Source organism: Sebastes umbrosus, chromosome 3 (assembly GCF_015220745.1).
Source record: "Sebastes umbrosus isolate fSebUmb1 chromosome 3, fSebUmb1.pri, whole genome shotgun sequence".
Lineage (NCBI taxonomy): Eukaryota > Metazoa > Chordata > Actinopteri > Perciformes > Sebastidae > Sebastes > Sebastes umbrosus.
In genome coordinates, this window is record NC_051271.1 from 30,969,691 (window position 1) to 30,994,496 (window position 24,806).

At 38.7% G+C, this 24,806-nt stretch overlaps 2 protein-coding genes across 3 annotated transcripts; one reads left to right on the forward strand and one right to left on the reverse strand.

Moving 5' to 3' along the window:
• Positions 1-2,258: 2,258 nt before the first annotated feature.
• Positions 2,259-10,304, reverse strand: ntan1 (N-terminal asparagine amidase). The gene is made up of 10 exons (XM_037765663.1): positions 10,037-10,304; positions 6,312-6,414; positions 5,456-5,521; positions 5,244-5,352; positions 5,080-5,153; positions 4,937-4,990; positions 4,795-4,848; positions 4,617-4,714; positions 4,078-4,191; positions 2,259-2,840 (listed from the first exon to the last, which is right to left on the reverse strand). Exons 1-10 carry the CDS (start codon positions 10,115-10,117, stop codon positions 2,676-2,678), a joined length of 918 nt encoding a protein of 305 aa, XP_037621591.1. The 5' UTR covers positions 10,118-10,304; the 3' UTR covers positions 2,259-2,675.
• Positions 10,305-10,428: 124 nt separating this feature from the next.
• Positions 10,429-24,792, forward strand: LOC119485822 (probable ATP-dependent RNA helicase DDX17). Of its 2 annotated transcripts, none has more exons than XM_037765635.1 (13): positions 10,429-10,758; positions 13,765-13,924; positions 14,629-14,725; positions 15,386-15,519; positions 16,003-16,068; positions 16,841-16,982; positions 17,505-17,665; positions 18,512-18,684; positions 18,839-18,949; positions 19,063-19,124; positions 20,080-20,139; positions 22,244-22,477; positions 23,498-24,792. In XM_037765635.1, the coding sequence occupies exons 1-13, from the start codon at positions 10,712-10,714 to the stop codon at positions 23,989-23,991; spliced, it is 1,941 nt and encodes a 646-aa protein (XP_037621563.1). In that variant the 5' UTR covers positions 10,429-10,711; the 3' UTR covers positions 23,992-24,792. The 2 variants fall into 2 exon arrangements, with proteins under 2 accessions (XP_037621563.1, XP_037621562.1); XM_037765634.1 differs by having other exon boundaries at positions 10,430-10,758; positions 22,244-22,480.
• Positions 24,793-24,806: the final 14 nt, after the last annotated feature.

Sequence of the window (24,806 nt, forward strand, 5' to 3'; positions counted from 1 at the left end):
GAAGCACTCTTTGTACACTAGTCAATCCTAAACTAACTAAATATGGAGCATAATCCCAGATCAAATGTACGTTGAAGGGCCCTGAATATCGTCTTCTGTGATTGTAATGTTTAAATCTATGTATCCTTGTTTCTTGTCTTTGTCCTTTCTGTGATGTTGCAAATGGAGCTGCTGTGATGCAAAACAAATTTCAGACCTGTCTGACAATAAAGTATTATCGTATTATTGTATCGTATTGTGCATATTAATGGAGGTCAAGCAGGGCCGGCTCTAGCCCTTTTAGTGGCTGTTAGGGTTCAACCCCCCCACAACTCTAACCCTAACCCAGCAGTCTGCAACCTGCAGCTCCGGAGCCTCCTGCGGTTCTTCAGCTCCTCTCCAGTGGCTCCCTGTGGATTTTCAGAAGTGGAAATGGATAAATACTTTTTGTTTACATTTTCATTTTTATTTATCATTGTTGTAGGTATATGGTATGACGGAGTATTAGGGCCACATTGAGGAAAAAAAATAAATCTGAGATTTCAAGAATAAAGTAATATTAGGAGATTAAAGTCAGAAGTTTATGAGAAAAAAGCCGTAGTATTATGAAGTCATAATATTATAATGCAGTAATTTTACGTGGTATTTTCTTTTTTCCTCGTAAAGTTATGACTTTATTCTCGTAATATTACGACTTTTTTTCTCGTAATGAACATTTCTGTACTGTTACTTCTTGTTATTTATCGATTGATATAGGCTAATATCGTCCGGTATATTGGCCTGGCGTTAATGGGTAATGTGATTTGTAATACCCACTAATGACAATGTTCTCAAACGGCATTGGACCAAGTAGTTGGCAAAACCTCTATTCTTCTATTGAAGTGCTTTTTTTCCACCCTTTCAACTTCATTCACTCTGAACACAAAACATAGACGTGACCATTTGAAACTAGATTTGACCATTTACATTTATTTAGCAACAGGTACAGTATGTTCACAAGTTGCAACAAGTTGCACTGAATGCTTTAAGCACCTTGCAACCTTCTGAATAACACAACTGATGAAAAGGCCTTATGTAGTATATATGGTGTTGTTTTCATTTTAACAATTTCAAAAAAGACTAAACTAGTAAAATCATATTTTGTTGTGTTTGACAAGAATCCACATCATCCCTCACAGATCACTATACACATTGACACATGCAGTTTCCTAAAACATACGCACCCATGGCCAAGTATACAGCAGTATGTAATGAAATATATTCCATTCTCATCAGGGAGGTGCCTTTGTGGAGAAAAATAAATTTTGCTCAACTCTTCCGACAATGCAGAGCTCAGCAATTAGTACTTGCTTCACTGTTTTAAACAAAGTGCCAAAATAAAAATTCTTAATTGTTGTTGCAGCAAGTTCCCCCAACTGAAATCATTCCTCAACAGCAGGTCAGGCTTTAGATTAAACACGTGGTGTCAGATTTTTTGCCCATTAAATACATATTGTGCATAAATTTCCAAAGTTAAGTTTTACATTTTAATACCTCCCAGAAATGTAATAGTTTTCAGACTTAAAACTTTCTTGAGATAGGCAAGGTTTGATTTCAAGGCGACCCAATAACTGACCATTAACTGACTGACAAAAGGCAATAAAATTAAGTTTGAATACTACAAGTTGATTGACAGTATAACCTGAACAATGGATGCATGCAAGGTAGGAATTGAATATAACCAAAAAAATGCTTTGGGAAAAGTGCAACCATAGTTTTTGCACTATACAAAAACCATACAAAATGATAGGTAAGGTTTTTCAACTGGACATAAGACAACAATGTTAATTATTTCCTTCAGTTATCAAAACAGCCAAGCATAGCAGGACATTAAAGGGGATCACCACCCAAATTCAGAATTCCAATATGTTATTTCCATGGCCTAGTAAAGTTCAATCAATATTTGTGAACATGAGCTACTCTCTCTCAAAGCCAGAAACCAGAGAAGGAAGTATCAAACTTGTGATGTCATCGGGTATAAAGTCTGGAGCTGCTCCATAGACAATGAACAGGAGACTGATTTTGTGAACTCACAGTATTTGTTTACTTTTTAAAACCCAAATGATCTTCTTCTATTGTAGTGTTCTCAGTTGTGAAACAGAAAATGTTCCCATATACTCAGAACATTCCCCTGGGTGTTTTCAGTGTCATCTATAACATCACTCCCAATTCATTGTCTATAGGGGGCTCCACACTTTATACCCTATGACATCACAAGTTTGAGTTTTAGCACTCTAGTTTTGGGATTTGGAGAGAGTTGTTCATGTTCGCAAATATTTTTTGGACTGTCTTAGACCATAGGACTAACATGTATAAATTTTGAAAATGGCCGTATTTTCCCTTTAACCTTAGCTTACTGCAACACAGCAGATGGTATACGTTTTTCACCACCTCACAAGAGTGGGAAAATTAACTGCTACAGGCATGAACAGAATCCCTTGCACTTCCTCTACTCTCTCTACTGGACCAGCCAGATGAGTCAGGAGAGCCATTCAACATACATACAGTATGCCCAACCATGTTAAGACACGATGAACAAAAAACAGACAGCGGGTGGATGTGTCACAGTGTATCCATTGAGCTGAGAGGCAAAAACAGTCAGGTTCCATGTTAAGGTCCAGTGAGCCATAGGTGTAATGTAGGGCTCTATCAAATGACTAGACAGCCCTCTCCCAGTCCCCCCTCTCAGTCCTGTGGTAGAGCTGTGGCTGACCCCCGGGGAACAGGCTGTCAGAGTTGGGGTGTTCTAAAAGGAACTGGATGGTGGTCTTCATGTGCTGGACGAAGTGTGGCGGCTCAGCCATCGGAGAGGTGGACAGGTACTGGGCATGAGAGAGAAATAGCAGAGTCAAAGTCTGTATCATGTCACTTTCTGGACTGCTGCTTCACACTCACTTTGGGAGAGTTTGAGACATCACAGAGGCCTTGAATGAAGCATGAAAAATAGGGAAGTATGACGGTGGGTTCACATAGGCCATGGAGTGCTGTGCTATGTTAATCGTTGCGCGAGCCGTAGCCTGGCTGTTCACACCAGAAGCACATTTCTCCATGTCGGTCAACAAGCAATTCTGCTCTCTCTTTCTCCTCTTTAAATACAAACAAAGAAACACCCTACCCCCCCCACACTGCATACATACAAACGCACACAACTGTACACACACGCTAGAACCTTACACAACAGACTGCCCTGCACTGTCAATAACACCCCCCTCCCTCCACCAACATCCCTTATTTATTTGTCTCATTTTGTGCGTTTTGTTAGAATTGCCCTGTCCCGTCAATTCTGTCATGTTACCCGATGTATTTTATTTATTTTTCTCTTTTGTTTGTTTCTGTTTGTCTTGTCAAATTTCACCTGTTTTGTCTTGCTTCACTTCAGTAAATCAAATAAAAAAAGCAACAAAAAAAAAAAACAAGCAATTCTGCTTCTCTGCTGTTTAATATAGAGCTCTCTCTTTGTCTCTGTCTGTCTGCTTGTGTGCGTGTGTCTGCTACTCTCTCTCGCTCTCTGTTTAGACACAACTGACAAATATGCGGAATAAGTACGTAATTTAAAACCCACGATCACAAACAGCAGTGACACGAGGCTGTTTCTTATAAATACAGTGGATGGATTTTGAAATGTGATTGAGGGCAGGGCCTTGGAGGGAATCGGTGCAATCAAAACTCCGGGAGAAGAACAGGGAGAGAGGAGGGAGGGAAGTAAAAAGTGTTCATGGGATGCATATTTTATCATCTTATCAGAATCAGATCATTTATATCACATATCGTACATCATTTATAGTAAATATCAGTGTGTTTTCTTGCCAGATTCGCTTGTGGCAAGCAGAGAAAATAGACCAGGCGCCGAAACTATCGCTGAAGATTGCGAGCCGGCTGTGGAACTCTGTGGCATGGTGCGTCCTATGGGAACAACCCAGTTGATTTACATGGATGCCAAAAAGACGCGGGTAGCACTTCTCCGAAAATTGCGGCGCTTTCGTGGCCTGTGTGAACCCGGGGTCACAAAAGATGAAGTAGATCACCTTTTTAGGACTAATTACTTCCACATTCCTTTACCTTTAAAATTGTGTCATCGTCTTGTGACAACCAGAAGGCAATATCCAGATTTGGAGACCACTTGCAAGGCCCGATTTTAACAAGCCCTCGACTTGAGTCATATATGTCTGCCATCTGCAAGAAAAAAACAAAACATTCATTTTATTAACAATCTTTGTATTTAGATTGTGTCCTCTTAGTTTTACTAAATAAAACAACCACATTATTAATTTATAAAACATCTTTGTTTAGTACAGATCCCCACAAAAATCAGGCCACAATCATTTTAAGTTTTTCAATGACAATGAGAATAATTATGTAAAAATTATCTTTCCCTCTAATATCGCAAATCAATTCGCAATTGCAATATCAATCAAAATAATCGCAATTAGATATCAGATATTAGATATTCAAAATCATGCAGCCCTAATCCATATTCTTTATTTGTTTATATATTATAATCTCATAAAAATACTTGTGGTTATGAGTTTTTGCATGAAATACACACAAAAATATACAGTATTCACACATAAAAAACAACATTTTACATCTTATAGTACCTGTCCCCCAGTGAAGGTCCTTGCCGATCGCAGCTCCTCTGCAGGTCCTTTATGAGTGAATGACGAAGGGAACACTTCCCCTGTTTTAACATTTACACCTGTGCAGAAACACAAAATATATTAGAGGCCACATGCCATGAAAGCATTGCTCTCACTTTGTAGCATATTCATCACGTACCCATTCCATATACTACAGGCCTATGAGTTCCATCAACAACGAGGTCGTTCATTTCTACACAAAAGAGAACAGAAGAGTTAAATGGATGAAGACATGACTGGCAGAATATTTCTAAACAATAGAAAACAAGTATCAACGTTACCTGTGATGCAACATGTTTCCAGATGAATATCCTCTTTCAGTTTCTGGAACGCTGCTGTAAAGTAAAAAGAGTCTTTCTAAGTGTTACAAAGCTCCACCAGCATAATATTACAATGAGACAGGAGGTCATTTGAAAGACTGTACCCAGTATGTTAAAGCTGAGTTTATGGGATGTTTTTGACTCATCGTTAAATCCCCCGGCTAGATGGAGCTCAAGTCTGCATAAAGGAAAGCAAAGTAAAGGAAGTAAAGAACATCTGAATAGGATGTGCACTTTGATTGTGTGTGTTTATTCGTGTGTTTTGTACCTGCCCTCCTTACTGACGTTACTCAGTGACGTCACAGCTTTCACGAGGAGCGGGACTTCAGACCAGGTGCTGGAACCATCACAGTGAGCAAGGCAAACAGCTCCACTTCCTAGGAAATCATAAATCACCATGGCAGAAATTAAAAATCTCATTCCTAACTATATACACAGGCAGAATAAGGCACAGTGTGAATGTAATGAAAGGCACCTTACCGGTGTGTCGCAGCACAACCAAATGGCAGGTGGTGGCATCACCAGATCCAAGTACTGAAACACAGTCTGTGATAGGTAAGACAAAAAGCATGTATTATCATTATGATCCAGAATGATTAACCTGGGGTACTGTCTGGCAGTTAAATAGAGGCTAACAAATGTTGAGATTCTAGGATTTCATATCAAACAGTCAGTGGTGGAAGAAGTACTCGGATCTTTTACTTGAGTAAAAGTACCAATACCACAATGTATAAGTACTACATTACAAGTAAAACTCATTAATTTAAAATCTTACTTAAGTAAAAGTACATAAGTATTTTAATCAAAATGTACTTAAAGTATCAAAATTAAGTACTTGTTTTGCGAATTATATATTATTATATTTATATCATACTATATCAGTATTTTAGTTCAGTGGTTTCCAACCCTGGGGTCAGACTCCACAGGGTCATAAAATAAATCTGAGGGGTTGTGAGATGATTAATCGGGTATAAAAGAAACAACAAAGCTGTACTCAAGTTAAGTACACGCACCTCAGAACTGTATTTAAGTACGGTACTTGAGTTACTTTCCACCACTGCAAACAGTCCAATCAAGAAAAAGTCCCCAGTGCTCCTTATTCAAAAACACATGTATTGTGGCTGAACTTACTGCATTAAAGACTACTGAGGCTTCTGTTGGTGGAGACTAAATTCTTAAGGGATTGTCACCAAACCTAAGGGTACATGTATCTAGTTTTGCATTGCAATAAGCCTACATAATTCATATATAATAATTCACAATAACCTTTGGTCGAGCTGGGCAAAGATAAGGGTTGATACTCGACGATCTGTTCCAGTCAACCGGCTTTACTTACTGTCTGCTGGTGTTGTTGCAGCAAACTCTCTTTGTTGGACATACAAGAGGCACTTTGGGTCGACATCAACAAGTGGCTTGGTGCGAAATGTTCTTGCATTTTCCTGTGACATGAGAGTAAAAGTAAAATGTATTACTTAAAAAAAAGTATTTGTGGATTTTGTCGCATTGAAACTAAAACACTATCAGGTTATGATATTCATTAGTGTTACTTAATACAGACTGTAAAGCTTCGTCATTGAGATCTTATTGGTCTTATTAAACCTCCTTATAAACTTATAAACCTCCTGAACTCTGACGTCTCCTCTGTCTGAGTTGTAAATGTGCAATAACAAGTTGGTCACTTTTGTAATGTAAATACTGTAAATCTACTGCTACAAATATTTGCAATAACATGCTGATCACTCTGCGCAATAATTATATGATGCTGTGCAATAATTATATAATTATCTGACGGACACTTTGTGCAATAATCTGGCAAAACTGTAATCTGGCAAAACTGTCATCTCATCAATATACATATTGTATTTTTATATATATTTTTTTGTATTGTATTATCTTTTTCAGCACCTATGGGATTGTCACAATCTAATTTCGTTGTACTACACAATGATAATAAAGGGCTTGAATCTTGATCTTGTATGTTGTCAATTAAGTCAGCTATTAGGTGTCTTTTATTCACATTTCTTTCTTATTTAGTAGGTTTTTTTAATTGTATTTTAGGGCACACGCACTGTATTTACAATTAGTTACACTTCTTTAGTAGTTATACACACAAGCACACATGAATCATGATATGACAGAGGTATTATCAGTATATGACAGAGGTATTATCAGTATATGACAGAGGTATTATCAGTATATGACAGAGGTATTATCAGTATATGACAGAGGTATTATCAGTATATGACAGTGGTATTATCAGTATATGACAGAGGTATTATCAGTATATTACAGAGGTATTATCAGTATATGACAGTGGTATTATCAGTATATGACAGAGGTATTATCAGTATATGACAGAGGTATTATCAGTATATTACAGTGGTATTATCAGTATATGACAGAGGTATTATCAGTATATGACAGAGGTATTATCAGTATATTACAGTGGTATTATCAGTATATGACAGAGGTATTATCAGTATATGACAGTGGTATTATCAGTATATGACAGAGGTATTATCAGTATATGACAGTGGTATTATCAGTATATGACAGTGGTATTATCAGTATATGACAGAGGTATTATCAGTATATTACAGTGGTATTATCAGTATATGACAGAGGTATTATCAGTATATTACAGTGTTATTATCAGTATATGACAGAGGTATTATCAGTATATGACAGAGGTATTATCAGTATATTACAGTGGTATTATCAGTATATTACAGTGGTATTATCAGTATATGACAGAGGTATTATCAGTATATGACAGTGGTATTATCAGTATATGACAGAGGTATTATCAGTATATGACAGTGGTATTATCAGTATATGACAGTGGTATTATCAGTATATGACAGAGGTATTATCAGTATATGACAGAGGTATTATCAGTATATTACAGTGGTATTATCAGTATATGACAGAGGTATTATCAGTATATGACAGTGGTATTATCAGTATATGACAGTGGTATTATCAGTATATGACAGAGGTATTATCAGTATATGACAGTGGTATTATCAGTATATGACAGTGGTATTATCAGTATATGACAGTGGTATTATCAGTATATGACAGAGGTATTATCAGTATATTACAGTGGTATTATCAGTATATGACAGTGGTATTATCAGTATATGACAGTGGTATTATCAGTATATGACAGAGGTATTATCAGTATATGACAGTGGTATTATCAGTATATGACAGTGGTATTATCAGTATATGACAGAGGTATTATCAGTATATGACAGTGGTATTATCAGTATATTACAGTGGTATTATCAGTATATGACAGTGGTATTATCAGTATATGACAGAGGTATTATCAGTATATGACAGAGGTATTATCAGTATATGACAGAGGTATTATCAGTATATGACAGTGGTATTATCAGTATATGACAGTGGTATTATCAGCATATGACAGAGGTATTATCAGCATATGACAGAGGTATTATCAGCATATGACAGTGGTATTATCAGTATATGACAGTGGTATTATCAGTATATGACAGAGGTATTATCAGTATATGACAGTGGTATTATCAGTATATGACAGAGGTATTATCAGTATATGACAGAGGTATTATCAGTATATGACAGTGGTATTATCAGTATATGACAGTGGTATTATCAGTATATGACAGTGGTATTATCAGTATATGACAGAGGTATTATCAGTATATGACAGAGGTATTATCAGTATATGACAGTGGTATTATCAGTATATGACAGAGGTATTATCAGTATATGACAGAGGTATTATCAGTATATGACAGTGGTATTATCAGTATATGACAGTGGTATTATCAGTATATGACAGAGGTATTATCAGTATATGACAGTGGTATTATCAGTATATGACAGTGGTATTATCAGTATATGACAGAGGTATTATCAGTATATGACAGAGGTATTATCAGTATATGACAGAGGTATTATCAGTATATGACAGAGGTATTATCAGTATATGACAGAGGTATTATCAGTATATGACAGAGGTATTATCAGTATATGACAGTGGTATTATCAGTATATGACAGAGGTATTATCAGTATATGACAGAGGTATTATCAGTATATGACAGAGGTATTATCAGTATATGACAGAGGTATTATCAGTATATGACAGTGGTATTATCAGTATATGACAGAGGTATTATCAGTATATGACAGTGGTATTATCAGTATATGACAGTGGTATTATCAGTATATGACAGTGGTATTATCAGTATATGACAGAGGTATTATCAGTATATGACAGAGGTATTATCAGTATATGACAGTGGTATTATCAGTATATGACAGTGGTATTATCAGTATATGACAGTGGTATTATCAGTATATGACAGAGGTATTATCAGTATATGACAGAGGTATTATCAGTATATGACAGTGGTATTATCAGTATATGACAGAGGTATTATCAGTATATGACAGAGGTATTATCAGTATATGACAGTGGTATTATCAGTATATGACAGTGGTATTATCAGTATATGACAGAGGTATTATCAGTATATGACAGTGGTATTATCAGTATATGACAGTGGTATTATCAGTATATGACAGAGGTATTATCAGTATATGACAGAGGTATTATCAGTATATGACAGAGGTATTATCAGTATATGACAGAGGTATTATCGGTATATGACAGTGGTATTATCAGTATATGACAGAGGTATTATCAGTATATGACAGAGGTATTATCGGTATATGACAGTGGTATTATCAGTATATGACAGAGGTATTATCGGTATATGACAGAGGTATTATCGGTATATGACAGTGGTATTATCGGTATATGACAGTGGTATTATCGGTATATGACAGAGGTATTATCAGTATATGACAGAGGTATTATCAGTATATGAGAGGTATTATCCCACCTACTAGGACTGACTCCACATGTCACACCCAAATGTAACTACTATTTAGCTTTATAACTAACAGCCAGTCTGTTATTAGGTGATTATCTACAGAAAAAGTGTTGTTAACTGCTGATAGTTTCTCAGCCAGCTACATTTAGCCGGACTTTGTGTAAACAAACCTGTAAATGTGGATGTGAGTCGAACAGCTCCGCGGTCGAGCTGATGCGGTCAACTCCTCTATTGTGAATTAACAACGGCATTTCCTTAAGCAACGTGCACCTCTAAATCAGCTGGTTATCACACTACTATAAAGACCTGTAACTTCACATTGTTATGTCTTAATATCTCATATTATGTATAACTTATAACATATCGCAGTAACCGTTATGAAGTCCATCGGGTTGGACTTCCGGGAATGAGTTCTTCTTCTGCTGTTCCCTAAAAGAGGCTCGCAGATGTTATACCGTCACCAACCGTTAAAAGAGCCCGGATGTGTCGTACACGAATGGAATTCACCATTGTTGCGTAGCGAGTATTTGAACGTAGTGTCCGTTATATAGAAATGAGGCTACGTAGAATTACTAGTTGAAGTTACATCGCCAAAGACGGAAGGAGCGAGACGTTGCGTGACGCAGACAACAATTGTTTACCCAAATTCCGTATTTACGCGTAATTATCGTCTAATATCAAAACAATAGCGTATATTGCGCATATTTTGTTGTTTTCTAACAGCGCACGACGTAAACAAACCGGTGTCAAACGTTAAAGTTTAGCGTTACGTTACAGCGGAGAGGATAGTTAACCGAGCGGACTGAGCTAACGTAGCTAAGGTAACGCTAGCTGTTATCGCCAACATGAGAGGGGGTTCCTCCTATGGAGACAGGGGCCAGGGACGAGACAGGTGAGTTTGTTGTGCATAAAGGGGCAAAAACACACATATTTACCACAGCATTAGTTGTATAATGTTTATACTTCACAGGAAGTTTGACCCAAATCCATAGACTTCAGTATTCTCTCGATAAATGCAAGGCCTCTCTCCAGTTTGTTATTAGTACCAGTGTAAACACTGCACTGGTCATGTTATTAGTATCAGTGTAAACACTGCACTGGTCATGTTATTAGTATCAGTGTAAACACTGCACTGGTCATGTTATTAGTATCAGTGTAAACACTGCACTGGTCATGTTATTAGTATCAGTGTAAACACTGCACTGGTCATGTTATTAGTATCAGTGTAAACACTGCACTGGTCATGTTATTAGTATCAGTGTAAACACTGCACTGGTCATGTTATTAGTATCAGTGTAAACACTGCACTGGTCATGTTATTAGTATCAGTGTAAACATTACACTGGTCATGTTATTAGTATCAGTGTAAACACTGCACTGGTCATGTTATTAGTATCAGTGTAAACATTGCACTGGTCATGTTATTAGTATCAGTGTAAACACTGCACTGGTCATGTTATTAGTATCAGTGTAAACATTGCACTGGTCATGTTATTAGTATCACTGTAAACACTGCACTGGTCATGTTATTAGTATCAGTGTAAACATTGCACTGGGTCATGTCAGTATCAGTGTAAACACTGCACTGGTCATGTTATTAGTATCAGTGTAAACACTGCACTGGTCATGTTATTAGTATCAGTGTAAACATTGCACTGGTCATGTTATTAGTATCACTGTAAACACTGCACTGGTCATGTTATTAGTATCACTGTAAACACTGCACTGGTCATGTTATTAGTATCACTGTAAACACTGCACTGGTCATGTTATTAGTATCAGTGTAAACATTACACTGGTCATGTTATTAGTATCAGTGTAAACATTGCACTGGTCATGTTATTAGTATCACTGTAAACATTGCACTGGGTCATGTTATTAGTATCACTGTAAACATTGCACTGGTCATGTTATTAGTATCAGTGTAAACATTGCACTGGTCATGTTATTAGTATCAGTGTAAACATTGCACTGGTCATGTTATTAGTATCAGTGTAAACATTGCACTGGGTCATGTTATTAGTATCAGTGTAAACATTGCACTGGTCATGTTATTAGTATCAGTGTAAACATTGCACTGGTCATGTTATTAGTATCAGTGTAAACATTGCACTGGTCATGTTATTAGTATCAGTGTAAACATTGCACTGGTCATGTTATTAGTATCAGTGTAAACACTGCACTGGGTCACGTTATTAGTCCCACTGTAAACACTGCACTGGTCATGTTATTAGTATCAGTGTAAACATTGCACTGGGTCATGTTATTAGTATCAGTGTAAACATTGCACTGGTCATGTTATTAGTATCACTGTAAACACTGCACTGGTCATGTTATTAGTCCCACTGTAAACACTGCACTGGGTCATGTTATTAGTATCAGTGTAAACACTGCACTGGGTCATGTTATTAGTATCAGTGTAAACACTGCACTGGGTCACGTTATTAGTCCCACTGTAAACACTGCACTGGTCATGTTATTAGTATCAGTGTAAACATTGCACTGGGTCATGTTATCACCAAAGTCTGTTGACACAAAACGTCACTGGTCACAAATATTAGTTTGTTTCCTCTACAGGAGTGTGCAAATTGCACAGTTAATTGTATAGTCACAGTCATATGGAAGTTTTTATTGGACTTTATTAGTTGTAATCCACAGAAGACATTCCACAAATGTGTACCATGATCTGCAAATATTTTACTATCCACAAACATGTTTTTTTGTATTTGTGTTGTGTAAAGTCACATCAGTAAGTAAGAGTAAGTTGTGTGTATTTGCAAATCGCCCTGTCTTTTTGTGGATGTGACTTTACACAACACAAATACAAAAAATACTTTTGTGGGTAGTGAAATATTTGCAGATCATGGTACATATTTGTGAATTGTCTTCTGTGGATTACAACTATTATCTACAGATCTGCTGCGGTACCAATCGGACAAAATTCTGTAAACAAACAGGAGGAAAGTTACAAATGTCATGTGGCCCATAAATGCACAGGAAGCGATCTGCAAATGCGAAATAGATGCACAAATGTGTAGATATCACTTTACATGTAAACCTTAAAATACGTATTTACAGAGTAAGTTATGCGTATTTGCAAATCGCCCTGTCTTTTTGTGGATGTGAGTTTACACAACACAGATATAAAAATACATGTTTGTGGATAGTGAAATATTTGCAGATCATGGTACACATTTGTGGAATGTCTTCTGTGGGTTACAACTAATAAAGTCCAATAAAAACTTCTATACAGTCATTATAGTTCTATAAATTATATGGCTATATGTACGGTGAACCCTCCAGACTTGCAGACTGAGCTTGGCATGGTATTATTACACTCACCTGAAACACTATTTTTACTTTGTAAATTTTTTTCTAACGTTTGTATGTCTGACTCTGCATATTAAACTGGACAGAATAATGTGCAAATGCAAATTAGTAGGTCAAGGCGTATATATGCATTACCTAACTTCATTACATAAATGCACTTATTGATACAAAATAAAAGAACAGATTTATACATGTCTTCAAATAAATATAGAACATTTCGGCCATGTAAAGACTGGTTGAGATCTGTAATAAAGCAGTCCACTAATATAAAGTCTGCATGAGCCCCCTTGTGGACTTGGTGAAATACAGAATTGCCACTCGGGACTTTAGAGAGAATAATAATTCTGCAAGTAAAGTGAAGTCTGGGCATATGGATTCAGCCATAAATATGTCGGTTACAGACAAACCTAAAAGACCGATAGAAATGATCATCACATGACCTCTTTGGTGACGGTAGTTACTGTTGATAGTTGACAGTCATTGGCAAGATGTAAGCAAACATGAAAAATATACAGTACATTGCTGCAGGTAATGCCTTGCTGATTCCCCAGTGCTATTTATCTCTCAGGCCACGGTTTGGGGCAATGAGCGGTCGCAGTGGACCCCCACCAATGAAGTTTGGGAATCCAGGGGAGCGTCTCCGCAAGAAGAAGTGGAACCTGGACGAGCTGCCAAAATTTGAGAAGAACTTCTATGCTGAACACCCTGAGGTCCAACACATGAGTCAGGTAAATATTTATATTTCTCTCTCACACTCACAAACAATAAGTGAATACTCAAACTTACATGAAAATGTTATCATATTTTCATCAGTGTCCCTCATATGGGGGCCATCATCAATGATGTAGTAATTGCAGACAGTATTGATACACCAAGAAACAAACATTAACAAATTGAAACCCCTTATTGATGAAGTACAGTCATGCTCATGTCTGATGTAATGCCCCCTCATAATCACATTTCTTTACTAGGTCAGAGTAATTTCAGCTGAAGGTATTCTAAAAAATATTAATAATGTATACACCATATTCGGTTTTATTTACTCTTTTGTAAATGTGCCTTAAACATACAGTATGTACTCTGTATCTATCCTGTGTGGGTGGTGGGACCACAGGGATATAAGTATGATCTGGTGTGTGAATTTATTTTTATTAATTTATTTATATGTATTTATTATTATCATTATTATTTATGTATTTGTATTCATACATTAAAGAATATTATAATTTGTATTTATTTATATATTTTATTTTATTATTTCTATTATTACTACTATCATTTTCTCCTTTGTTTTTGAATAGTTTGTTTTTCAATTTACAGTTACTATCTGTTATATGTACATATTTTATTTGATGTAATAGTAATAATATTTTATACACCATGTCCAAATGTATGATTTCTCTATTTTTCCCTCTTTCTCTGTTATATCCAGCATGAAATGGAAGAGTTTCGCAGAAAGAAGGAGATCACCGTCAGAGGGACTAACTGTCCAAAGGCAATGCCCGCTTTCCACCAGGCACAGTTTCCTCGTTAGTAAACCAAACATCATACACACTATATGGTCTAATCTCTGGGAAACATTAGCTTATACAATAAAAAAAATCCATCACGCACTCCAGCATCTAGGGACATTGGTCATTTAGACCAACTCTAAATGATCAGTTGCAGTGTTAGTAAAATGAGTCTTACAAAGACTCGTGGTATGTTTACAAGAAGAAAATATGTAAGGGATAATGTACAGTGAGCCGGTCACTATTGCAAAATAAACCCCGCAGGGTGAGCAGCGCGTCGGTGTCGTGAATCACCCTGAAGGGGTTCATTTCGCAATAATGACCCACTCACTGTACATTATTCTGCTTATTACACAGTTACTTACTAAAGAGATCAATTATTTGACACAAAATATTGATTTATATTTTATTGATTTTATTGCTTCTGCTAAAAAAAATGTTCCTCTTGCTGTGAGATCAGAACTGTGTGCATAGCAACGGTGTGTTATTCATTGCAGTGGTGGGCTATAAAGAAATAACAGACCGTAGAACACCGTGATTGACCCATCAGAATCGAGTATTCAACAAAGCCATGATATATTGACTGATAGTGGTAGGGATTGACTGAAAGATAGAAACCACACTAACAGTCCAGCAGTGTAACTGTCTTGTTGATTGTCTCCCTCATTCTTCTTGCAGAGTATGTGATGGATGTGCTGATGCATCAGAACTTCAAGGAGCCAACAGCAATCCAGTGTCAGGGCTTCCCTGCAGCTCTGAGTGGCAGGGACCTGGTGGGGATCGCACAGACCGGCTCCGGAAAAACACTGGCTGTAAGGCTGCCTGGTTATCATCCTCCATGTTGATAACACTTTAAAGGAACAATATGTAGCACTGACAGCTAGCGTTTAAAATGGGTAACAGCAGTCCAAATTCAAAACATTGGAGCTGTCGCCTGTCCGCTCCTCGTTTTATCATTATCATTTTATGATTTAAGACAGTAAATATATTACATATTGGTCCTTTAAATGTAGTTTAGTTATAAAAAGGTTATTTACATGGCACATTTCACAAGATACAAAGTGCTGACACTGTAACATAAAATGACAATTGAAATGCATAAACCATAAAAGAAATACAAGTCAAAAACAAATGCAATCAGAAACAACCGTAGAAGGACACTGTTTAGAGAGAGTCTAAATATTGTGTTTTTAAAAGGGATTCAAGGGAGAATGGATTTGTTTGCCTGATTACCTTTTGACGCAATATTAAGATAAGTATTTCATTGTCTTTTGTGTTGTTTTTGTGCCCTGCAGTATCTTCTTCCTGCTATTGTACACATCAACCACCAGCCCTATCTGGAGAGGGGAGATGGCCCAATTGTGAGTGCAAATTAATGTGTTGTGTTACATAGTGTTTCGTCAATCATACTAGGGTCATTCCTGTTATGCGGCAACATTTCAGCCTCATGACTTTTGAAAAAAAGAAAAAAAACGTGTGACAAACAGATTAACATCATGAAACATGGAAAAAGGAAAAGACATGAGTGAAAGTTTATGCTCACCCTACCTAACTCGTTTGAGGTCTTTCCAAAATGGTCTCAATGGAGTGAAATGGTTTGAAGACAAAGATTAAGATTTTTATTTTGATAAATAACTGTATTTCTTATAATATAAATAAAGAATTGGTCCCTGATATTGTTGTCTTTAAAGGGTTTAGTCAGTTTTACACGTTTATTAATACATAAGTGTGGCCAGGCAGATGAAAAAGTATGAGAAAGAGAGTTACAGGGGTGAAAAATGTATTTTTTTCTTTCTTTTTTTATTTGTTCATTTGTTACCTCAATGCAGAAAATGAGGAAGGGCGCCAACTCACATTATAAATATATATATATAAATATTTATAAATATATATACACATCAGACAGTGTTTATATGGCCTATACATTAATTAAAGAATATTTTGCGTATTTTATAATTTTATGGCTTATAGTGTAATTTAAGCCATTTGTTATAAATATTTAACATATTTTAAAGAAAATATGAGGAAGTAATTTATGGGGACAGAAATGTTGCTGCATAATAGGATTTACCAGCATAGCGTGGGCAATCAGCCTGTAAAACTTCATCATTCCACTTCGTCCTCTCTTCATAGTGTCTGGTGGTTGCCCCGACCAGAGAGCTGGCTCAGCAGGTTCAGCAGGTCGCATTTGAGTATGGCAAGTCCTCCCGTATCAAGAGCACCTGTGTCTATGGTGGAGCACCCAAAGGACCACAGATTCGAGACCTTGAGAGGGGTGAGTATGGTTGTAGACGGGAACATGCAATTGATTCTTCAAAATAGTTTGAAATTCAAAACCTTTTGTATCAGAAATTCTGTTCAATCTATACATACTTGTGAATTTTTGAGTATTTCCCAGCTTTGGGGTGCTGAACTAAGTGGACATTGAGAATTTAACTTAAATGTTGTAGTAGCACACTGTTGTTAATACAATTGAACAACATATTTGATTCATGAAAAAACACAGAGCTATATCCTGGTATGTAAATGAACTACACACACACACACACACACACACACACACACACACGTGCGCGCACACGCGCATGCACACATCTCTTTCATGTGTGACTTCCACAGCTGCTGCCTGGTATTTTAGCCCACACCGCATTTCCCTTTGAGGTGTGGCCATAGACAGTACAGACAGGAATTGTTGGATTGCTCGTACAGAAAGTGTTGAACTATTAGTGAAATATCTGCCTGAGCATCTAATAATGTGTGTACCCTTTTTATTTTCCTGTTGATTTTGTATGACTAGGTGTTGAGATCTGTATTGCTACACCTGGTCGCCTCATTGACTTCTTGGAGAGCGGGAAAACTAACCTGCGGCGCTGCACCTACCTAGTGCTGGATGAGGCTGACCGCATGCTGGACATGGGCTTTGAGCCACAGATTCGCAAGATAGTTGAACAAATCAGGGTAGGTTAGATTCAGACTGTTGATTGTAAAAGGATCACCTTGACTTATTAATATAGAAGTATTTTTTTAGGGCTGTCAGTTGATTCGAAATATTAAGTTGCAATTAATCCATAATTGTCCATACTTAATCACGATTAATCACAAATGAATCACACATTTTTTATCTGTTCAAAATGTACTGTAAATGGAGATTTGTCAAGTATTTAATACTCTTATCAACATGGGAGTGGACAAATATGCTTGCTTTATGCAAATATATGTATGTATTTATTACTGGAAATTAACAACACAAAACAATGACACATGTCCAGAAACCCTCACAGGTATTGCATTTAGCATACAAAATATGCTCAAATCATAACATGGCAAACTCAAGCCTAACAGGCAGCAATGGCTGTCATTGTGCTGATTTGACTATGACTTGCACCCAAACTGCATGTGATTATCATAAAGTGGGCATGTCTGTAAAGGGGAGACTCGTGGGTACCCATAGAACCCATTTACATTCACATATCTTGAGGTCAGAGGTTAAGAGACCCCTTCAAACATTACTATGCCAGTTTTTCCTCGCCAAAATCTAGCGCAAGTTTGGAGCGTTATTTAGCGACTTTCATGACAAGCTAGTGTGACATGGTTGATTGATACCAATGGATTCATTAGGTTTTTGTAGTTTCATATGATTCCAGTATCTTCACTGTAGCTTTAAAACTGAACCCGCTACAACCTAAAAATCACAAGTTGCGTTAATGCATTAAAGAGAATAACGGCATTATTATCGCGTTAACTTTGACAGTCCTAATTTTTCGGTTAAATCAGTTGCATGCTTTCTCTCTCTCTGCCTCTTAGCCTGATAGACAGACTCTGATGTGGAGCGCAACCTGGCCGAAGGATGTTCGGCAGCTTGCCGAGGACTTCCTGAGGGACCACGTCCAGATTAATGTTGGCGCGCTGGAGCTCAGTGCCAACCACAACATCCTGCAGATTGTCGATGTCTGCAATGAGACTGAAAAGGACCAGAAGTAAGGATAGCCAGTGAGAAAATATCTGACCTTATGTCATGATTATCTCATTAACTGCTATAATAGTGTTACGGAACATGAGTTTATCCTTTCACACAGTTGAAATGGAGCTTTGTGCCATTGATGTGCTATGATCGTCTCTCCCTGTCTGCAGACTTTTTCAGCTGATGGAGGAGATAATGGCTGAGAAAGAGAACAAAACCATCATCTTTGTGGAGACTAAGAAGCGTTGTGATGATCTTACCAGGAGGATGAGGCGGGACGGGTGAGAAATGACAATGATAATAGTTCTAGGATGAATTATGCAAATATTTGATAGACAGAAGCTATTCAGAGTCTTCACTAATCTTTCCACTTCATTGTGTTATTGTTTTCTAGGTGGCCAGCCATGTGTATCCATGGAGACAAGAGCCAGCCAGAAAGAGACTGGGTACTTGCAGGTAAGGACACTCGTAATACAGTGATGCCACTTCCCTCCTGCCCTTTGGTGTAGATCATTTTCTCACCTAAAGGCGCAGACACACCAAGCCGACATCAAAGAAGTAGCGGAGATGAAGGCCGACTGTTGCATCGCCTCACGTCGCCTTTGTCTTAGCCAACAAGTTGCATTTGAACACACCGCAAAGACTACAGCCGACGGCCAGTTAGCACGTATGCTCTGCGCCTACTTGAGAGGAAATGACTCTCCACACTAGCAGGTCGCAGTAGTCTGTATTCGTCATTCAAAAAGGGAATCCGGATTACCTAGGACTGCGGATATACAAGCCGTTGTTATGATGCGTACATGAAACAAAGCAGCCTTTGCCGACCATTTTCACACCACTCTCACTCACCACTTAGCTTCATTCCAGACAGCAATGTCGTTGTGAAAATAGCCGTGTATTGGAATGATCAGATGAGATGATGAAAAGTGAGAAGAGCTTTCTGTGTTCTTCCTCTTGACTTTACTCGTTTGCTTGCTTTCCTCACTTCCGTTTCTGTTCTCGTGCACTGATTCGCTTAAGCTGGACAGCCAGTCAGAGGGATTTCTCTCACCGACATGCTCCGCCACCGATTCAACATGCTGAATCAGCCCAAAAACCCTCTGACGTGGACAGACTAGAGCCGGCGGTGCGGGACACACCGCAAAAACTAGACCGACAGACGCTCACCGACTGCCCCAGGTTGTCCGACGGCCGACCGTCGGCTTGGTGTTTCAGAGCCTTTATACTGGTGTTCATCTGTCATACCTGTGGAGCCCTTGGACAATACAGAATAGTCAAAACAGTTCCTTTCTGCTGATCAGTTGTTGTAGGTTCTAGTTTTACAGTTAGTCGTTCCCTATTGCCTGAATTGAGTGTGAGTGGAGATGATTTCCATGTCTAATTCCTACTAATATTTTGTTTAATCCTACAGAATTTCGGAATGGTAAAGCTCCCATACTGATTGCTACCGATGTGGCCTCTCGTGGTCTGGGTATGTCTGCTCACACATACAGTTCTCTCACACGATTGTTTTTTCTCTCACTCTTTCTGCATTTTCCTGTGAATTATATCTTTATTCTGTAAATAATGTTAAGTGTATAATACACTTATTGAGTAACACTGTCACCACAGTTTTGCATGATGTGTACAGTACAACTGCAACAATTATTTTGACCAACAGGTAAGTATACTACAGATGAGACCAGCTATATCTGGCAATGAATAGGGGTAAAAAAAAACAAAATGCATTTCTAGCACAACATTAAATGTAAAATGATCTGCCTTTGACTATTGTCAGGTTGATAGTATGACAGTTTGTTCCTTTTTCATAGGAGGTATCACACTAGGCCTTTTCCATAGTATACAGCTGGTAAAGTATGTAGTATCGCTTTCAAATAGAAGTGTGAAAATAACAAAGAAGGTGTAATCTGTTTGAATGTAAAATGAAATATATCAGCACATTATATTTAGGAATCTCCCTTACTATATTATAACCTGTCAGTTTAGTATGGAGGCTGCAGGCCTGCTGGGTTTATTGTCTGTTTCTTGTTACCGCAGTAAAAAAAAAAGCTTCCTTCAACCGGGGCTCTTTGGCATGCTGCCTGAAAAGAGGGCTGCGTGGGGCAGATGCTCCTGCGCACCTTTTCTTATGTCTCCTTTAATGGTGTCAGGACAAATTAAGAAGAAGATGCTGCTCATATCACCCGTTCTTCCACATATAAGATCATAAATTGTGTAGGTGTTCCATTGATATAATTCTGCCAAATGATACATATTGTTAAGTTTTGCGGATGCAATTGAGTAGGTCAGTGGCAGCTGAAATATCCCCGGTCCACCAACAGGAAGGCTATGATGGCTATCTAATTAGGCAGGATAAATGTGAGAAGGGGGGATGAGTGAAGTGTCTTTGACTTGCCAAAATCCCTATGACCGTATCCTTGTTCTTCTTTCCCCTCTTCTCCTCCCAGGGTTTGGCAGCACACGGCAGCTGTAACAGTCTGCGCTGCTGTCCCTGTCCCCTCTGTCACGTTAAAGTAGAAGCTCGGCTAGTCTCAGAGGGATTAAAGCCCTCTTATTCTTCTTGGGTAACTAAGGTCCCCCTGCCCAGTATTGTCAGTTTAAAATCCAACGAGCCTTCCTTGGGAGAAGCCTGAGGTTCCTGTTTGTCTGCCCATCGCTCCGTCCCAAAAAGCAGACAGACAGGGGGGGGAGAGAGTTAGACGGGCTCGTCTGGATCCAGTCCTGGCCAGGGTCTGAGGAGGGTCCTGCCATGCAGCGAGAGAGCAACAGAACCAGCCGTTGTGTGCATGTGTGTGTGTGTTAAACGGTTGTGCTCGCGTCTGGCGTTGCTGGTGTGTGCAGAAGGTGAGGGATGAATCCTGTCTCCCTCCCCCTCAGCCCCTCACTATAAACCAGGACTGATCAGGGGGGACTGACTACCTTTGTAAAAACAACATGACGGGGGTAAGTACCTCACCGCCCCTTTCTCTTAACTCCTCCATGAGCTCACCACACATTCAGCAACTTCCATCGTGCTCATATATAAGTCTAAGGAAAAGCACAGTCTTTATCCCGGCACATCGTTATTCAGTCGGTTGGTGAAATGGCATCCCTCTGTCCTGATGGAGGGGAGAAGGTCCACTTATTGATCAGCAGTGCTGTAAGAGCCCCACGTCTTCTGTAATAAGAAACAGACTCCTTGTCTTCATACATTTTTGACAAGTAATCACATTGATGTGAAGACTATGAAGCCTAAACATCTGCTCGATGTCAAAAACCTGAGGTGAAGTTCAGTTTGAACTGTATTGGATTTAAATCAGTTATAATGGTGGTTAACTGAAATGAATGGATTTATGGATTTTTGCATGGTGTCTGACAAAGCAGGTAAGTTACTCTATTTGTTTAGATTGTTATTAACAATATATATATATAGATGTTATATCTTTGTAAATGTAATGTAATGCATATATACTGTTTATATGTATATTTATTTAAATATATGATATAAATGATGATTATTTTCCCTGGAAGCTTTTCCCCCTGTCTCATTATCATCTTTTTCCTTTCCTCCATGCTGCAAAACTGATATCCAAAAGATGTGGAAGATGTCAAGTTTGTCATCAACTATGACTATCCCAACTCCTCTGAGGATTATGTCCACCGTATTGGACGTACGGCCCGCAGTACCAACAAGGGCACTGCCTACACTTTCTTCACCCCAGGGAACATGCGGCAGGCCCGAGACCTTGTCCGGGTGCTGGCGGAGGCCCGGCAGGCCATCAACCCTAAACTGCATCAACTCGTGGATTCAGGGCGTGGTGGTGGAGGAGGAGGTAAGAGGGACTAAAGCTGGGTTTCCACCAAAAGTTCCTGGGACTTTTAGTCCCTAGAACTACTTTTAAGGAACTAAAAGGTTCAGCCCGCCGCGGTCTGAAGACCTGCAAAGATTACGCAAATTAGTCTGTTGAAAAAGAAAAAGCAACATGACATGGGACGAAGGCTGCTGGTGGTCAAAGCGGTAAACATACTCTGCAGCCTGCAGTTCAGTGTGTCCGCCTGTTGCATTTAAAAAACAGCCTGGAAAATTTTTTTAGGTTTTATCTCACTGCAACGATATTTACTGCTGCATATATTTACTGATGCATGTTGGATGTAATGAATGAAAAGCAGCGGAGGAAAATGAAAGTAAGAGCGTCTGTGTCCACAGTAAATCATCTGTTGAGTGTTTGATGGTTATTTGTTTGTGCTTTAGTTAACGCTGTGAAACAATCAGAAAATAACTTCTTTCTCTTATTCACAGCACCGCCGCACTACGTCTCTCTCTCTTCTACCGCTAGCCCTCTCTCGCACCATCTCTCTCTCTTTCTGTTTTTTTTTTTTTTTAAGCAAGTCAGGAGGCCGATAGCAGAGCTTAAATTTACTTTCAATGTTATCAAACAAAGAGAAATGGTCTCCCCTTGCTAGAGTACTTCCTTGTTTTATGAATGAAGCGGTACACGAGTTGAAGCCGTTGAAGCAGTGGTGCTGTGTGTGTTTCACCAATCAGCGACGGTCATCCCTGCAAAATCCACCCCGAAAGTTCCTCTACTTTCAGAAAGTACTACCCCACGAACAGGGCCTTTTTGGGTGGTAAAAAAGGCCCCGTAAATTGTCCTCGTAACTTAATCTAGACCCTGGTCCCTGCGGTGGAAACGCAGTGAGTTCCTCAAAAGGTTCTTAGTTCTGGGGGAAAGTTCTTGCGGTGGAAACAGGGCTTTAGTAGGCTATATCACAGTCCATCATACTGTAAAATTGAAAAGATGGGATATAATAATAATAGCTACTGACATTACACTTGTTGTTTGTTACAGGTGGCAGAATGCGTTACCGTAACAGCAACTCCAGCAACAACCCTAATCACATGTTCCAGGGGGAATGTGACCGCCGCATGAACGCTGGTGGGGGCGGCAACAAAGACAGCCGCAGTGGCTTCGGCCGTGACGGCCGCAACAACCGCGATGGGGACCGCTCCACTCCCTCCTACAGGGGGGACCGAAGCCGGGATAACAGGAACAACTACAACCAGGGCTCAGATCAGTACCAGAGTTACAGCGGCAGCGGGGGCTACAACTCCCGTAGCGGAGGCCAATCCGGCGGAGGCCAGAATCAGTTAAGCCAGCCACCACAGGGTCAGTTTAGCCAGCCTCCTCCTGCTCCTCCTCCATCATCAGGGGGGCCGCAGCCCCTGATGTCTCATCCGTATGCCCCACCCCAGCCAGCGCTCATGGGCTTCATGGGGCAACCGTCTTACGCTTTTGCTTCTCCAACCCCTGTCCCTCCGGTCCCTCCACCTGCCCGGAAGTAGAATTATGAGCAAGAAGTTGATTTGCGCTTTGTTTTTACTCTCCAACTCTTGTCATCTCCAAGAGACGGGGGTTTGAAAAGGTATATATCTAAGGAGGTAAGGGCTTATATTTTCTATTTTTTTCGTACTTTTTAATACACCTAAACCTCAAACTTTTCCCCTTCATGTTTTCAACCTCAGCTTTCACTCCCCAGAGTCTATACAGTTACTCTCTCCCATGTACCTCGGCAGAACAAGTTTTTTGTGTTTTCATTTCAATCGAACACTACAGCAGTGGATTTCACCAATTTGTTGTTTGTGTCATACATCAGCTGTCTTAGCATTTGGTTAGAATGAAAACTAGCATTTATTAGTATTTCTAATATGTACCGTCCCATTCCAGAGCCGCGTCCTGCTCTAACATCTTTGACTTTTTTTGTTTGAGGTTTTGCCTAGCAGTATATTCAAATTTTTGCATTGATTTTGGGTTTGTGTTATTCTAAACACTGAAGCAATGCATCTGATTTGTGAATCTTCTTCCATTGTTTTGATACCATACAACCACTATTTTAGTTTTTTTAGTGTAATGTACTGTCACACTAGGTTTAGATATAGTTTCTCTCTTTTTCCTGTTCTGTAGGAAGTCAAAACTGCTGTGTTTCTATTTACCTGTAACTGCTTAAGTCACATATTGCTTTAATAAGTTGATCAGCTAATGCAGACATATTTTAATGTGGAACAATTCAAATTGCAGTTTGTTTCTTGTTTCCTCTTTCATTCATTGCGTTCTTTTTTTCTTAATAAATAAAAGAATCAAAGCAGTATTTTCTACTTTG